At 43.6% G+C, this 17,140-nt stretch overlaps 1 protein-coding gene across 1 annotated transcript in view; it reads left to right on the top strand.

Moving 5' to 3' along the window:
* The window catches only part of LOC108271490 (transmembrane protein 65), a 28,137-nt gene extending 12,253 nt beyond the window's left edge, over positions 1 to 15,884 (top strand). Inside the window, exons 2-7 of the mRNA XM_017479080.3 lie at positions 71 to 115; positions 930 to 997; positions 1,997 to 2,051; positions 6,748 to 6,790; positions 11,300 to 11,405; positions 12,051 to 15,884. Of these exons, the coding sequence (XP_017334569.1) occupies positions 71 to 115; positions 930 to 997; positions 1,997 to 2,051; positions 6,748 to 6,790; positions 11,300 to 11,405; positions 12,051 to 12,200 (467 nt within the window). The 3' untranslated portion in view covers positions 12,201 to 15,884. The remainder of the gene's footprint in view (positions 1 to 70; positions 116 to 929; positions 998 to 1,996; positions 2,052 to 6,747; positions 6,791 to 11,299; positions 11,406 to 12,050) is intronic.
* The last annotated feature ends 1,256 nt before the right edge of the window (positions 15,885 to 17,140 follow it).

A 17,140-nucleotide genomic window follows, 5' to 3' on the forward strand; every position in this document is an offset into this window, starting at 1 on the left:
TCCCCTTCGTCCTTGCATTGTGATTTATGTCACAAGAGATAATGTGAATATATTTTTCCTGTCCTTGCAGAGCAAATGGAAATGGCTCCTCCCACTACGGCGCAGCTGAGATATGGTAGGTACAAGTGTGTGCGCGTGTGCGAAAGAAAGAGCCCATTTTCAATACTCCTCATTCATTTAATTGTCTGTGGCGATAGGTTTTTTTGATGAAGTTTTAGTGCATGAAGTCTTTGACGCTGTCGAGCGCTCCGCCTCGGCGTTGCCCGAGATTTAAATAACAGAATAACAGTGTTCACCTTCACATTCCCGCACACGTCTGTATAAATTTCCCCACGTTGCCCTTAGCCAAGGCGTTTTCCTATCAGTGAAAACGGCATATAAAGCAGAAATTCTCTTTCACCTTGCGACTCCTTCCTTCTGTTTTTCCTGCCTACATAAGCGTAATCAAGAGAATTGATCACCTTCTCTTGGCTGCTTCCACTCGGAGAGTGCGTTCTTTATAGCTGTACATGCTCTCTCGTCGAGATCAGAAGCGTGTTTAACCAGAATGAGCCTCGTCGAGAGGTATTACCGAGCAGGAATGAGTACCATCAAGCAACCACCCTCCGATAATCATTATGTCCAGCGTACTTACCGAGCTCCAGGAGTTCAGTTGTATATCATGGCTCTCGACGTCTTTATAAGTCGTCTTACTTGGAGAGAATATTGAGGAGTGCAGCTTCAGGGTTCATCTCCGTGAGTCTGAAAGGAAAAGCTCCTGAGACGTGTCCTGATTTAATATAAAACGTCTCAGGTTATAAACTTTATTCCCTGTGCGCAAAGACTTATCGTGCGCTTTATCCAAGAGATTTAAAGTTGACAGGAAGTGCTCGTGTTGGTTGCGTTTTTATCCGTCGTAACCTGCTTTCTCCTTCTTCGCTTGATTCCAGTTCTGCTTCACAACGCCATTCCCTTCATCGGCTTCGGCTTCCTGGACAACGCCATTATGATCGCTGCGGTGAGTCATCACGCACTTGTTTGTATTAAAACGGTAGCGGAGTGTATTAATGAATCAAATCAGCCGGCCTCGCTTTAGTAAGCAGGAACACATCGATTATTATTCGTAAATGATTCAATAGTCATAAAAATTCAGTTAGTTTTAAACGTTCCTCACGAGCGTGAAGCCCGAGCAGCTTCAGGTCGTATAAGCGTCGATGGGTTTATATATGGATTACGCTGTCGAGTTTAAATCGGTTATTTATTTATTCAATTTATTATTATTTCATAAACAAATCCATAAATGAAGAGATTCGCTGTTCAATGAGGACAAAAGTAATTGCGAAGTAAAAACGGTGATGAGAGTTAAGTGTGTGCCTGCGGTGGCGCTGCAGGGGCTGAGCTGCGTTACTGGAGGAGCTCAGGAGGCGCTCTTTCAGCGTGTAGTTATTATATAGACGCCTTTTATGGAGTTTTGTGGGTGTGGCTAAATGTAAATTTGCGTAAACGTGCTCGGTGATTTAGGTCTGATTGGCGTTTTTTGGTGAATTTTTTTAGCCCGGATCGGTGAGAAAATATCTACACGCCACTTTTATGTAAGGACTTTTATTTACTAGACATGACAGCCATCGCAGCAGCGGCGTTTATTGTTGTTGGTTGTGTTCACGCATTTTTAGATTCACAAGAATTATCTTGTTTTTTTTAACTCCAGTATTTCCAAAGCATTGGATATTTGAAATTAAAAATATCAAATAAAAATAAACCACGGTGAAAGACTGTTAACGGACACACGCGTTAATGAAAGCTTTCACGAATCTTACAAAATAAACAAAATTTGGCTCCGCCCTCGTTCCTGGTCTGACATGGCAGAAGTGATGTGGTGTAATGTATTAACGTGGTATTTATGTAATAAGTGTTTGTTTATGGTGATTTATACACATGTATTTTGTGTCGTTATGATGTCGGACAAAAGAAACTGAACGTGGGCTTGGAGTCTGATCTCAGGTGTGTTTATTTCCAGGGTACGCAGATCGAGCTGTCTATAGGAGTGATCTTGGGCATCTCCACCATGGCAGGTACGGTTCCGCTGGTTTCTTTTATTCGTGGGCGTGGCCTGTCCGGCGTTTTTAATGCGGCACTAACGTGATGTTATTTAAGTGAGAAAGCACATTTATATCCTGTCACGTGACCTCAGCAAGTCACATGACCACGATGTCATTCGCCCCATAAACGAATCTTTTCTCTAGAGAGAGCTTAAAGGACAACATCAGTACAACACGTGGTGAATGTCTGCGCTCCTCTCAAACAGCAGGGTTATGTTTTAAATAGAATAGACTTCAAAGCAACAGTGTGTGTGTGTGTGTGTGTGTGTGTGTGTGTGTGTGTGTGAGGGGAAATTGTTCTCCACAGGAGACACTGAGACTAACGCTGGATTATCGATGATTTCTACCGCTTTATTGTTGTTGTTTTTACCTCAGGGATGAAAGGCATGCTGGGAATTCTCACTGCACACCATGAGTTCCATAATGAGCACCTCAGAACAAGCATGCACGCGCACACACACACACACACACACACACACTCATTCTCACACACACACTCTCACACTCATTCTCATGGTTGCTGCGTCAGTGGAATGATTCAATTTGGACCTATTTGTTAGCATTAGTCAGGGGTGTGTGTGTGTGCGTGTGTGTGCGTGTGTGTGTGTGTGTGTGTGTGTGTGTGAGAGGGAGAGAGAGAGAAACACTGTCGTTCTTTCCTCTCTCGTTCAGCCACACCGTTTTGTTAGTTATAGTACAATTACAGACTGCGGCCCATTTGTTTTGCACAAAGTATTGGCGCCCCTTTATCTCATCCAGCACAAGACTACAGGTGTTATAGTTGTTTGTTTTATTTATTTTGTAAAAATGTTGCTCTGAAATCTGATTTGTCATCAACATCAGGCTGAAAATCGTACAGTACAATCTTCTGTGCTTAATAATGAAAAAAACAAAAAAACACCGTGCCTACACTGACTGGATCGTAAATTTAGCACATGAGCTATCCTTAAAATATCCGAAATACTCCCTCGCTCATTCGATTAAAGGAGAAAAAAAGCGATCTAAGGTTTCCTGCTCGCTCAGCGACATCACAGGCGATTATGTTTAATTACCTGAGAATCTGTGGTTATGAATAGAAAAGGATGGCGTGTACGGCTGGACCCGTGTCCACGGAGTGATGAGGAAACGCTGGAGTTATCTCTGCAGTGCACAAAGCACACGGCCTCTGCAGGGAGTTGTGGTTATATAAACATGCAGCCGAACCCAGACAGCTTCTCGTCTCACAAGCAGGTCAGGGCTGAAACGGCCGTATCGACCGCGCTCGCGGATGTGGAACAGCGGCGCTGAGAGGACAGGAAGCAGCAGTGTGTGAGCTTCGGAGACGGAACGAGGACACGCGAGCAGACGGCAGTTTTACACTCCGCAGTTCAGCAGAGCTTTACGTCTGCACTCTCTCTCTACAAATAAAGATAGATGGGTAGATTGTTTATATAGCCTTTAGTAAACAATCTCTAACTGGGCAGTGTAATATCAGACCTGGTTTAGATCAGACCTATAGAGGGCATTGTACTTTATTGCTGTGCTCATGTGGAGAACAACGCACGTCATTACATATGGATAAAATACTCAGACATAATACAGGGAAAATACTCTGGTAATGAAACTAAGATACAGTAATCAGGCTAAATAAAAACAGGAAAAGATCTGAAATGAACACAATATGAGAATGATTTCTACAGACGTCTGACGCCGTGACCCGGGACGTTCCTGGTGAACGTTGGCGGTGGACGCCACATGGCACGGCGGGATTCGAAGATAAAGAACGACCCTAGCGGTAATTCCTCAGCAGTGTGTTTGAGAGGAGAAGAAACTGGAGCGTGCGTCTCGGATGTCTCCGCTACAGCGAGACGAGCAGAGATGTTTCCGGACTGCGGAAAAGCTCGGGAGGAAGTTCAAACAAAATCTGTTTGTCTGAGCCGTTTCTGAATCCGAGCCGTTTCTTTGCCAGATGAACAAAAGACCGCAGTGTGTGTGGGATTTCCTTTTTTTTATAAAAGCTGAGCAGATGGTTGTGTGTGTTCAAGAGACGTATAGATCTTCCACAGGACATCAGACATGATTAGACATGATTAGAGTTCAAAAAAAGGAAGCCTCAAATAACCTGTTCTTCTTCTTCTTTTGTTTAATTTAAACTATAATCTGTGTTTCCAGTCTGATATTCCCTGTGTGTAGGAGTGTGTAGGAGTGTGTAGGAGTAATGCGGTCTGTTTGCAGTCATATCGGTATGTTAATTAGCTAGAATGCTAATTAGCCTGTAGAGTAATCATGTCTGTTGAAATGCTTGTAATATTTAAATAACATTGCCACTGATAAACAGACTCGCCGACTTTTTGTTGGGGTGCGAATAATAACGAGGTCCTGAGCCAGTGATCAGGAGGGCGTAAGGTCGTCACTTAAACACGTTTTGTCCTGTAACAAAGAGCACGAACAGCAAATATAACTTGACCCGGTGTAGCGTTAGATAATAGAGGCGGACCGATTTTACCGATACGATAACTAAAGGAGATATTGCTGAATTTAGTACAAAAATAAACAGTACGGACTGTACTACGTTCTGACTGTACTATGGAAATGTGCTGTATGTTTTTAAAGGGAAATAAATATAAATATAAAAAAGTAATCGCTCCAAATAAAAATCAAGACGTCCGAAACGAATAGAAAAACACTTCAAATAACACGACAAAATGAGTCGGTGATGTTTTTTATTTCGCCTCTAGAGGCCGCTCTCGTGCCGTATAACGACGGCAGACATTCAGCCGTTCCACAACGGACGCACCCGGGAAACAGTATCGCTGTGGATTTTTGCCGATAACTGAAAAATTAGCTGATTAATGGTCAAAACCGATCGATCGGTCCTGTATTAGATAATGGTGTCTGGTTTTCATCCAGCAGGAAGTGGTTGGGGGAAGTTGACAAAGACGAAAAAGAAGGTATTGGAACATGGTCGTAATTTTCTTGTCCTTAGTTTTTCTTGGGTTCCAGCAGCGAGTCGGGTCACCACGTCAAAGTCAAGCCTAAAATCTCTACACTGCTACTGAAGTTAGTCCTGAGTGACTCAAATCAGAATGACTCATGTCCGAGTCAAAGAACGACTGTCATCAACTCAAGTCCGAGTCAAGACGGAGTCCCGTGATCACGAGTCAGCGTCAAAGAATAAGCGTTTTAAACGTCAACTAAATGTCAAAAGAACAAGTCCTACAATCTTGAGTCCAAGTCAGAGTACCCGTCTGTCAAACTCTGGTTCGAATCCACAAACGAGTCTCTTAATCTCAAGTCCAAGTCAAAGAATCGGTCTCGTATCTCGAGCCGAACGGTGAGTGCTTCGAATTCGAGTCCGAGTCCAAGGCAAAGAACGAGTGTGAAGTCATTGTGTAGTACTAGAGTGCTCCATCAGCGTTCTCCAGTCCTAAGTGATCTCTCTCTCGTCTTTGGGTTCTGGACCCCACGCAAGGGTATACAGGGCGTCCCGAAAGTCTGCACACGTAGGGCACTACAGGACATTTTGCGGGTTGATTTCGCTATGTCTGGAGACTTTTGGGACCCGCTCTCGTGAAAGATCCGTTAGAGATGACTGTGTCCCAGTGTCTGGGCCCCTTCTTACTAATTACCATGGTCCGAACTAACAAGATTACAGATTTAACACAAACGAAGAGGCTTTGAGAGCCGGTTTCCTCCAGGAACAGATCAGACGTCAGCCCTGAGACATTGATTTATCCAGACTGAGCAATGAAAGATGGAGATCTCGTTCCTTGTTCTGACGAGACGTACGCTCCACATTTCTCTCTTCCTCATCCTTTCAGTCTGTCTCTTTCTTCCGGGTGTTTTTCTCATTCGCCGTTCATCTACGACGCGACGCGAGACACGCCACAGTGTCGTTTTCATTCTTCTCTCACAAGCAGAATTGCTCCCTCTGCTCCTCGTCAGCGTGGCGTCGCTGCTGCATAACGACCCAAGAGGCTCCAGTTCCTCTGACACTTAAATCGATGGCAGATAATTGATTGGACAGATGAGATCTCACTCCCATAATTCCCTGCTCCAAGCTACGATGGTCACGCTGTAGAGGACGAGCGTCACCTGAGAAAATACAGAGACGTGATGAAGAGGGATGGAGGCAGATTTCTCTTCCTGTAGCTCGCTAGCAAGATGCAAGCTAGGCTCAGCAGGCTCGCTAGCTCCGATTAGCACCGTCATCATCGCGTTACTGCTGCGAGGAGGAATTTATATGTTACAAGAGCGCTCACGAGAGCTGAGACGGTGGACCGCAGCTCAACATGGCCGATCTTCCTGTTAATAGACACATTTAATAAAGTACAGAGCTGCAGCACTTTCACGTTTCAGGACATTTACATACATCTGGCTCAGGTGGGGGAGGAGCAAGAGGCGCACACTGATGACATCACAAAAGGAGGGAAAGGACAGAACATGCAGAGGAAAGGAAGGAAATAGAGGAGGAGAGGAAGAACATGAAGGAAGGAATGAAGTACATAAGAGGAAATGAAAGAGAGGAGGAAAGGAAGGAAAGAGAGGACAGAAACAAGGAGGAAAGGAGCAAAGGATGAAAGGAGGAGGGGAGAAAAGGAAAGACCCAGTGACATTTAGAAGTTGGGATTTTGAAATGTTCCTCAGGACCGAGTTTATTTCTCTTCTTCTGCTTCTCTCTGTGTTCCAGCTGCTGCTCTCGGGAACCTGGTGTCAGACCTGGCTGGACTCGGGTAAGCCTTTCACACACGCACACACACACACACGCACATGCACACACGCACACACACACTTCGCAAACCTCGCACAAGCCTGACTGCGGGTCAGCACGGGAGCGGAGAGGGCTAAATATTTATGTGATAGGTTGGACATTAAAGTGTGTGTCAGGTGTGTGTGTGTGTGTGTGTGTGTGTGTGTGTGATGTGATGCTGTATTTCACACCTTAGTACACTTCAGTTCCAGAAAGTTCTTCACCCTCTCCATCTCTCTGATATGAGTCAGTGAGTCATCTCACACACACACACACACACACACACACACACACACACACTCCCTGAAATGCTGTCTGTTACACTGAAGTGCATATTGGATCATTTCCTGTCCATTAAACGTTAAAGCATCGCCGCTGTCTGAGGCGGTCTCTAAGCGTTAACCCGTTGCTATAGTTACGGGGGTGAGCGATATGAGGAAAATATCATATCGCGATTGTGAGAAACGCCGTATATATCACAACATCGAAGTACAAGGACATTTAGATCATTTCTCCAGAAAAACACGTTTATGAAATATTATTTAATTAAAGTTATTATGAAACAGTAATTCTGTTAAGGTCTTGAATATAACGAGTTAATATGCAAATGATCATGACTATGCAAATTATTCTCTGATGACTTATGACCGTTTTAAGCACGTCACAGCGTCACACTGGATCTGTAATCTCCGCTTCCGCTTCCTCCTCCTCCTCCTCCTCTTCCTCCTCTTCTTCCTCTTCCTCCTCATCCTCCTCTTCTTCCTCTTCTTCCTCTTCCTCCTCCTCTTCTTCTTCCTCCTCCTCCTCCTCCTCCTCTTCCTCCTCCTCTTCCTCCTTCTCCTCCTCTTCCTCCTTCTCCTCCTCCTCCTCTTCCTCCTCCTCTTCTTCCTCTTCTTCCTCTTCCTCCTCCTCTTCTTCCTCTTCTTCCTCTTCCCCCTCCTCTTCTTCCTCCTCCTCCTCCTCTTCCTCCTCCTCTTCTTCCTCTTCTTCCTCTTCCTCCTCCTCTTCTTCCTCTTCTTCCTCTTCCTCCTCCTCTTCTTCCTCCTCCTCCTCCTCCTCTTCTTCCTCCTCGTCTTCGTCCTCTTCTTCCTCTTCCCCCTCCTCTTCTTCCTCCTCCTCCTCCTCCTCTTCTTCCTCCTCCTCTTCTTCCTCTTCCTCCTCCTCCTCCTCTTCTTCCTCCTCCTCTTCTTCCTCTTCCTCCTCCTCCTCCTCTTCTTCCTCCTCCTCTTCTTCCTCTTCCTCCTCCTCCTCCTCCTCTTCCTCCTTCTCCTCCTCCTCCTCCTCTTCTTCCTCCTCCTCCTCTTCCTGCGCTGCTTGGGACTCCATTAAGGCTCCAGTCCGTGTTCCTAATTGAGTATAATCCCGTCTCTCCGCTCTCCTGAGTTACACACGTGACCTTGCTCTTCCATTAGCACTCATTCTCTCTCTCGCTCTCTCTCTCTCTCTCTTATTTACCCACTCGCTCATTCAGTCCCTCAGGACGTGGCTCATCCACAGGCTCACTTGCACTCGTTCACTCAGTGGAGAAGCGAGAGACAGATAGCGTGAACTCCCGTTCATTTCCTGTCTGATTGGAACACAGCCGCTCGCCGTCCCCCGAGGTTTCTCTCGCGTGCTGCACGTCTCTCACCACTGAATTCAACAGCTGCAGGAAAAGTCCAGCGTTCTTTATTTTCATTTTTTAAGAATAAACCGTGATTTTTCTTCATGTGTTAGATCATTGGGCTGTGTGAGCAGTCCGGCTGTGTTTCATTACAGCTGTAGATCTTATTTCCCCGCTTGTTAACCTGCAGCTTGTTATTCAGCGCTTAATGATGTGTGCTGGTTCAGGATCTATATTTATCCTCCTGATGGATTAGAGTTGTTGTCGTATGACACTCCATGACATCCTGGGGATTTTGTTGGGTTTTTTTTACGTCAGGGCTCATTACCCAGAATTCCTGACTAAAAAACAAACAGTCAAAGACACTTCAAGGTAAGTCTGTGTTCACTAGGACATGTTCTGTGTTCGTTCATCAGTATCTGAAATATTAAACACACACGCAGAGGAATCTCCGAGGATTTTCCCCACCGTGTCCAGAGGACAGGAAAGAGTTCGTTTACAAAATGTAAAGTGGCCTTTGTTTAATGGAATATCAAAGCCACTCGTAGGAGAGGCAGAGAAAACAATTCCGAGACACGGGGACAAAAACATAAGAATTAAAACAATTATAGAATAATTAAGAAGAAGAAAAAGAAGAGGGGGAAAGCATTTCAGTTCTTTTTGGAGGAAAGTAAAGAAGAAGGAAAAAGAAGAGGGGAAAATGAGATGAATAAAAACGAGAAGGAAGAGAGTAATAAATCCAATAAAACGATCAATCAGTCCATTCATTCTGCGAAAAGAAAGGAACAGAAAGAATAGAAGAAAAAAACAGAAAGAATAGAAGAAAGAAAGAAGCAGAAACAGAAAGAATAGAAGAAAGGAAGAAAGAGAAAGAATAGAAGAAAGAATAGAAGAAAGAAAGAAGCAGAAAGAATAGAAGAAAGAAAGAAGCAGAAACAGAAAGAATAGAAGAAAGAAACAGAAAGAATAGAAGAAAGAAACAGAAAGAATAGAAGATAGAAAGAAGCAGAAGCAGAAAGAATAGAAGAAAGAAGCAGAAAGAATAGAAGATAGAAAGAAGCAGAAACAGAAAGAATAGAAGAAAGAAACAGAAAGAATAGAGGAAAGAAGCAGAAAGAATAGAAGAAAGGAAGAAGCAGAAAGAATAGAAGAAAGGAAGAAGCAGAAAGAATAGAAGAAAGGAAGAAGCAGAAAGAATAGAAGAAAGGAAGAAGCAGAAAGAATAGAAGAAAGGAAGAAGCAGAAAGAATAGAAGAAAGGAAGAAGCAGAAAGAATAGAAGAAAGGAAGAAGCAGAAAGAATAGAAGAAAGGAAGAAGCAGAAAGAATAGAAGAAAGAAAGAAGCAGAAGCAGAAAGAATAGAAGAAAGAAGCAGAAAGAATAGAAGAAAGAAAGAAGCAGAAAGAATAGAAGAAAGAAAGAAGCAGAAGCAGAAAGAATAGAAGAAAGGAAGAAGCAGAAGCAGAAAGGGAGAAAAGGATGAAATATAAATAAGATAACCCCTTGGGGAGGGACAGGAAGGAAGATTTTTATGGATTATTAGAGCGATTTCTGGGAGAAAACGAAAAGAAGGAGACCCTGAATGAACCTCAGGACAGTCGGGAGATTTCCTCTCGCTGTAGGGTTTAGTGATAATCGGCCGGAGAGGGAAAGCGGTCTGGTCTCGGCAGAACATCACGTACAGATGGAGGACATCAGCGTCTGTCCTGATGAGAACTGGACCTGTTTCCCTCCCGAACCGTCTGTGCTCCTGAAATCCCTGTTCACTCGTCCTCACTAACGCTGCCACGCGCTCCGGCGCCGGGAGGACGACGGGGTCGGATCCCGGACTGAGCTGTTTACTGTTTACTGACCAGCTCCTTTTCATTTCCACATGCGGTTCGGGAGCAGGCGAGGGGTTTACAGCGCTCTCACGACAGGAAGTGCGACTAGAGAGGGTAATGAAACCGTGCTGAGACCAGGACACGGGGACAATCCATTACTGACTCAGTGAAGGAGGCGTGGCCTCTGAGTGTTAGTGTCAGTGAAGGAGGCGTGGCCTCTGAGTGTTAGTGTCAGCGAAGGAGGCGTGGCCACTGTGTTAGTCTCAGAGAAGGAGGCGTGGCCTCTGTGTTGTTTCTCAATGAAGGGGGTGTGGCTTCTGTATTATTCTCAGTGAAGGAGGCGTGACTTCTATGTAGTATTCTCAGTGAAGCAGGCGTGGCTTCTGTAATATTCTCAGTGAATGAGGCATGGCTTTGTATTATTCTCAGTGAAGGAGGCGTGGCTTCTATGTATTATTCTCAGTGAAGGAGGCGTGGCCTCTGTGTGTTGTTCTCAGTGAAGGAGGCGTGGCTCCTGTATTATTCTCAGTGAAGGAGGTGTGGCCTCATAATGTTACTTTCAGTGAAGGAGGTGTGGCCTTTGTGTGTTCGTCGCAGTAAATAAGGCATGTGTGTTTGTTTTAATGAAGGAGGCGTGGCTTCTATGTGTCACAGTGAAATAAGGCGTGGCCAGACTGAAGGAGGCGTGGCCTAGCACTCCTCAGCGCTAACACATCTGTTTGCATGGAACAGCTCCGTTTCCTACGAAATGGTTCACTTCTTCCACGCGTCAGATTCGGAGAGGAGGAGTCACACACCCCTAGCATGCGATAATCGTGTGTAATTTAATTAATTAGCTGAGCACATCTGTCACCGCTGGCTCACTTCCACATGGCTTTAATTCCAGCGCTGCGTGCGGAGCCAGAGGAATCTGTCAGGAGATCAATAACCCAGTTACGACGTCTTCAGCGTGTCTGAGCCGCCGGACCATCTTTCAGGATTTTATATCACAGTTACTGAATGTGATCAGAATTCATGGCTGTGTGTGTGTGTGTGTGTGTGTGTGTGTGTGTGTGTGTGTGTGTAGTCTTGCAGGTTATGTGGAAGCTCTGGCCTGTAGACTCGGCATGCAGATTCCCGACCTGAGTCCTAAACAGGCGGACATGTGGCAGACCCGAGTCAGCTCTCAGATGGTGAGTAATACATCAGCGTCTCCATCATGTCCCTGCTCTACAGCCTCGTCATCGGCACGTCTGTCTTCATGGCACGGTTTATTTTTAACCGTGCTGTCTGCACAACAGTGTTCTCTGAATGTCAAATTCTCAGTTAACAGATGATTTATTTTTATATAATTTACTGATTTCCCTCCAAACAAGTTGCAGAAGGCTGGTGTTTTCCAGTAAATCAGACTTTATTTTTGTAATAGATTAAATTCATGATAAAAATAGCCAGTCCTTCTCTCTGTATAGATATATAAAATGTGTAACGGTAATATTTCATTTAATGAAAAATGCCTTTTAAAGGACGTCTTTATTGACCATTTATGGTTATTTGTGGGCGTGTCTTGACGTGCCTGGTTTCGGACAGTCAGAGCTCTGTATCTTACGGTTAATAAATGAAACTGAATAATTTATTCGCTTAAAATGAGCGAATGTCCGGCGTGACGAGCTCAGCGTGAGTGGGGTTTTCATTAAAGCGCTCCGGTTTAACGTTGAAAAGGTCACTATGTCGGCATGGCAACCCTAACAGGTGAAGTCGATCATCACATACATCATCACGGGTGCCTTCGTCTTTCTGGTCTGAGGAACAATCTTCATTTCACAACAATTGTGTTGCAGGGCAAAGCCATCGGAGTGGGAATCGGCTGCATCCTGGGAATGTTTCCTCTCTTCTTCTACAAAGACGACGAGAAGAAGAAGGAGGACGGAGCGCAGGACCCGCCTCCTCCTCCTCCTCCTCCTCCTGACTCCGCCTCCAAGAGCGCATGATGGAGAGCGGCGCTCCTCCCCGACGTCCTGTAAACGAAACGAACTGATCAAACCGCGAGCCGAGCTGCCGACCGCAGCGTATGTTCATCCACACGTATGCGCATGGTTTTCTTTAACCGCGTCCTTGTGCTGAACTTATTTTCAGTGATCCTGAAGTTCCTCAGAAACGAGAGCATGAAGGGAATCTTCAACCATTCTGCCTGCTTTTTTGGTTTTTTTTTTTCAAATTGATTGAAAGTTGTTGTTTTCTTTCCTCTTTCTAGAAATCCATCACTAATAATAATCTGATTCGTCCATTTCCTCTCACATTCGCGATTCAATTTTGATCTTTGTTCTTTTTGTCGCCATTCACATTTAGTGCGTTAACGTTGAGGACGCACAAAAGACGTTTTGTCGTCAGGCGTAAAGTCGACCAAAGAAGAGAAGTGAATTTACTCGACGCTTAAAGACGACGTGAAACACCAACCGTAACACGTTTTTATCCCTCTTCTTCTTCAGTGTGGGGTTTGGGGATGGGGCGGGATAACGTGATTATTATTGCTTAATATTATTTTCCTTATTTGCACGTGCATGGTGATGTAACCCAAAAATAGTGTGAAAAAATGGTTTTTGTAAAGTTATTGCGTTTTGATGGAAGATTTAGGAAAACGTGGCGCACGGTGGCGTAGTGGTTAGCACGTTCGCCTCACACCGCCGGGGTTGGGGGTTCGATTCCTTGTGTGTGCGGAGTTTGCATGTTCTCCCCGTGCCGTGCTGCGGAGGTTTCCTCCCCAGTACAAAGACATGGTAGGCTGATTGGCGTGTCCAAAGTGTCCATGGGTGTGTGAATGTGAATGCGCCCTGCGATGGATTGGCACCGCGTCCAGGGTGTACCCCGCCTTGTTCTCATGCTCTCTGGGATAGACTCCAGGTTCCCGCGACCCTGTAGGATAACCGCTATCGAAAATGGATGGATTTCGGAAAAACTAAAACTTTTTGTATTTTACGCGACACTTAATGAAAAATGGGTTTTTTAACATTTTTGTTGCGGCTTCATTTATTAACAGCGTTATACTTTTTTTTTTTCGCTTTCCTCCAGTTATTGAAATAGTTGAGTTGAAATCTCTGATTTCGTAATAACGCACTAACTCACAATTGTACGTATTTAACATCGTAACATGCGACGCACTCCCTCTCTCCTGACCGTCAGGGAACTTATTACAATATCAATATCAACAGTTTCACTTCTGCGCACATGCTGATGTCAATGGATTGAAATGGAACCGAATGTGAGTCAAATCCTTAGTTAATATCACGTCACTGGAGTGAGAACGCGGATTTTTACTCCCGGAAATACTGGATGAGCCTGTTACTTATTTAATCAGGCGTTTACTTCCGTGGGACAAAATATCATCTACTGCATCATCAGTGTACACTTTAATTGAAATAACTCAATATCTCTGTGCATCATAGACACTGGAAATCAGGACTTTATAAGAGTTTATGCTGTGTGTTTGAGTGTTTCATTTGGGAATCAGTTTAGATTTAGGAAAGCAGTTTAATGAGATCGACGTGATTTCTCCTCCGGGTCACTAGGGGGCAGCGATGAAGACTGAAAGAAGGAACGCTACAAAATGTGGGAATCTGAACAAGCGCCACGTATTGTTCTGAGTCAACGCACAAAAATACACACACACGCACACATTAAGCTAGCACATGCTGATTTACCTGAGTGACAGGTGTCCCGGGGGTCGACATGGGCGGAGCTTAAGACAATTGCAGATGTGACCGGCGTGATTTAGTGCTTAATATAAAATACAGTTTTGCACAGTATGGTCATTTAGCAAGAGTAGCTAAACTTCGTTTCGCTTGGCTAACGTTAACATCGTGACTTCAGCTAATAAACATTGTAAAGCTATTTAATTGCATCATTAAAATCAGTACAAAAGTTTCTCAGCAAGCTCGCTAATATTCAGCTACGTACAACGTCGCGCGGTGAGCCTGTGCAGTAAGCGTTATTATAATCAACCAGAAAGGGACTACGGATAATAAAAAAACAAATACGTAAAGACGATTCATAAAATGGCGTTAGCTTTTGAGCAACAGAAATACAAGATGTATAGAGTTGGAAATGCGTTCAATATTTTCCCAAAACGCACTCCAAATTTAGAAGATTGGAAGAAGCAATGTTAGCCTCGGATAACTATTAGCTAACCGTTAGCATTTTTTGGAGCTAGCTGATCCAATGTTATACGATCGAGCCTGTGATTGGCAGATTGGCGAATTCAACTTAAGCTCCGCCCTCGTTCGCCAACCTCGCAGATTCAGGATATCCTTACGCACACTACATAGACACGTCATATACACTACATGAGCATTCCGCAGACCTCAGGCATGCTTCTGTGTTATTACACACCTTAATACAGAGGCGATGTGACGAGAAAATCTTCATTTACACCCGTGATGATGTCGTCGTGATAAATGTGGCTTTAGCATGTTATAAATATATCTAGTTCTGTTATCACAGCATCACGACTACAAGCTGCAAAACTACACTGAAGGCTAAAATGCTAGCTGTAGCGTTCCAGTTAGAAAGCTAAGCTAGCTTAGGAAGGGTTTTTAAGTACTTATTTTGGCCAGAAAAGGTGTTTTTGTTTTTTGTTGTTGTTTTGTTTTGTTTTTTATCTCATAAGCTAAAAAAAAAAATATTAGGTAAACTTTTTTTTTTTTGCTTAAATAAAACCGGTCCACAAGTTATTTAGCACGCTAGTTAATATTAGGCTAGCTGTTTCACTGATTTGTTTTCACTAGGAAGCTAGCAAAACGTATACTAATGATTATAGTTTGCTCAAACAATACAAAATGTCATTTATTTCTAAAGCTCAAATGCTGCGAATCGCACTGAGTAAATAAAAAAGAACTATTTAAACGAATTAGCTTTATGATTTAAATGCTAGTTAGACACAGTTAAATCTGTAGTGATCATGTGACCAAGTTCCACACAAATCCAAAAGATTTTCAGCCTTTGGTTTTAGTGAAACGTTCACCGTAGTATTAATACTGAATATTATTTGTTATGGTTTGATTGTGGTGAGATAATGGGACTAAAATTAATTTAAGTGAATTTTGTTTTGCTGGATTTTTTCGCACATCTCTCTCTCTCTCTCTCTCTCTCTCTCTCTCTGCACACTCGGTTAATCTGCATGTTACACTGATGTTTTTATTTTATGTTCGTTATTTATTTGTGTGTCAGTCATGAAATGCTGTTATGTTTTATTCAGAGCATACTGACCGTGATTTAAAGAGATCAAAACTGCTCGAAATTGTGAAGTGTTGTCGGATGGCGTAACCGTGGCAACACCACATCTCTTCATCGGAGATGGAACGAAGGTGTGCGGGATCTCTCTGACCTCTGTGACGTTACACTTACATTCGGGAACAAAGAAGGAAGCACAAGCGTTGAGAAGTGTGTGTGTGTGTGTGTGTGTGTGTGTGTGTGTGAGAGAGAGATTTGTGTTCATTAGTGATTTAATCAGAGACATCATTAGCTTGTAGTGACTATGCATTAAAGGTGAAAAACGCCACAGAATGTTTTTATACCTGCATGCTGAATTATTTATTAAACTTCTGAAAGGAGATAGAAATGTTTTTTCGATTATTTTATCTTTGAATGTTATCTGTAATTAAATTTCGAGATGACCTTCAGCCGCTCGTTTGCAGTTTGACTTTTTGGGCATCGTTGTAAAAGATACATTTGGCGGCAAAGAAGCAAGAGAGCTCGTCACCCAACGAACACCATGGCCACGGTGAAGCATGGTGGTGGCAGCATGGTGCTGCGCGGCTGCTTCTCTTCAGCTGGGACTGGGACTTCAGCTACGGATAAAATGCCTGTCTCTCTGTCTTAAAGAATTCAGAGGTTTCACAGCAACGTGGGTGATAAATAAATAATTCATTCTTTTTAAAAAAAAAAATTAAAACTATGATTGCCACCACATTGACTCCAACATTATGGACAACTTTACGTTTATTAATAATATTCTTTGTAATGAATTTGTAATACTTCTGAGTATCTTCTCAATTTACCTCACACGTAAAAGCTTTTAAGCGTCTATGAACACATTTAAGATTTTTCTTGTGTGTTATTGGTCAAGCTGGTAAGTTAAAGAGAGAATAAAGAGACGCTGCTGAGAAAACGTGTACAGCTGCTGGAATGTAAGAAATGGTCATTGTTGGCAAATCGCTGCGGTATAAGAGGAATAAACCACTCGTTTTAAGGTTTGTAACGTACCATGATTTCAAATATTCCATTTCAGGATGTGTGTGAGTTTAATTAACTTCCTGTGATTTGCCTTCCTGCAGAAACAGCTGGACAAATATGCTGTTGCTGACTCAGAGCTCAGTACTTGGTGGAAGCTGGTGTTTTAATTTGCGGAGCTGGGCGTCAGTCATGTTTACTGCGTGTTGATTGGTTGAGGTTTTGGCAGTGGGCGGGGCACAATCTCGTGTACAGGTGCAGTCACGTGGGCTTTTGATTGGCTAATTGTCATAGCGTCGGCTAACAGAAAATACACAAAGGGGCTGTAAAAGAAAAGCAAAACTTTATATTGAATTATATCGAGTGCTCTGTGAGAGTTGTGTAGAGCGCTCAGTGCTGTGGTGTCTCTGACTGCACTGGAGGTTATTTGATGTTTCTGCTCAGTGGTACATGTACAGCTACAGGTCTGGATTGTGACCTGAACAGAAGCAGCTCCACGCGTGTAATCCGGAGTTCAGAGTGAAGGATTTCTCCGAGTTTGTGTTTGTGCCTCGGGGAAGCGTTAGGGACCGTCGCTAAAGTGCAGCACAAAAAAACACGTGAAAATTTTAAAGCTTCAACCGCCTGAGTTGAGTTCCGTGAAGGAGCTGAGGCAAAGTTTAAAATCTTCAGTTATGTTTAAAGCTTATGCTTTAATGTTTTTTGT

Source organism: Ictalurus punctatus, chromosome 1, assembly GCF_001660625.3.
Source record: "Ictalurus punctatus breed USDA103 chromosome 1, Coco_2.0, whole genome shotgun sequence".
NCBI classification, from domain to species: domain Eukaryota; kingdom Metazoa; phylum Chordata; class Actinopteri; order Siluriformes; family Ictaluridae; genus Ictalurus; species Ictalurus punctatus.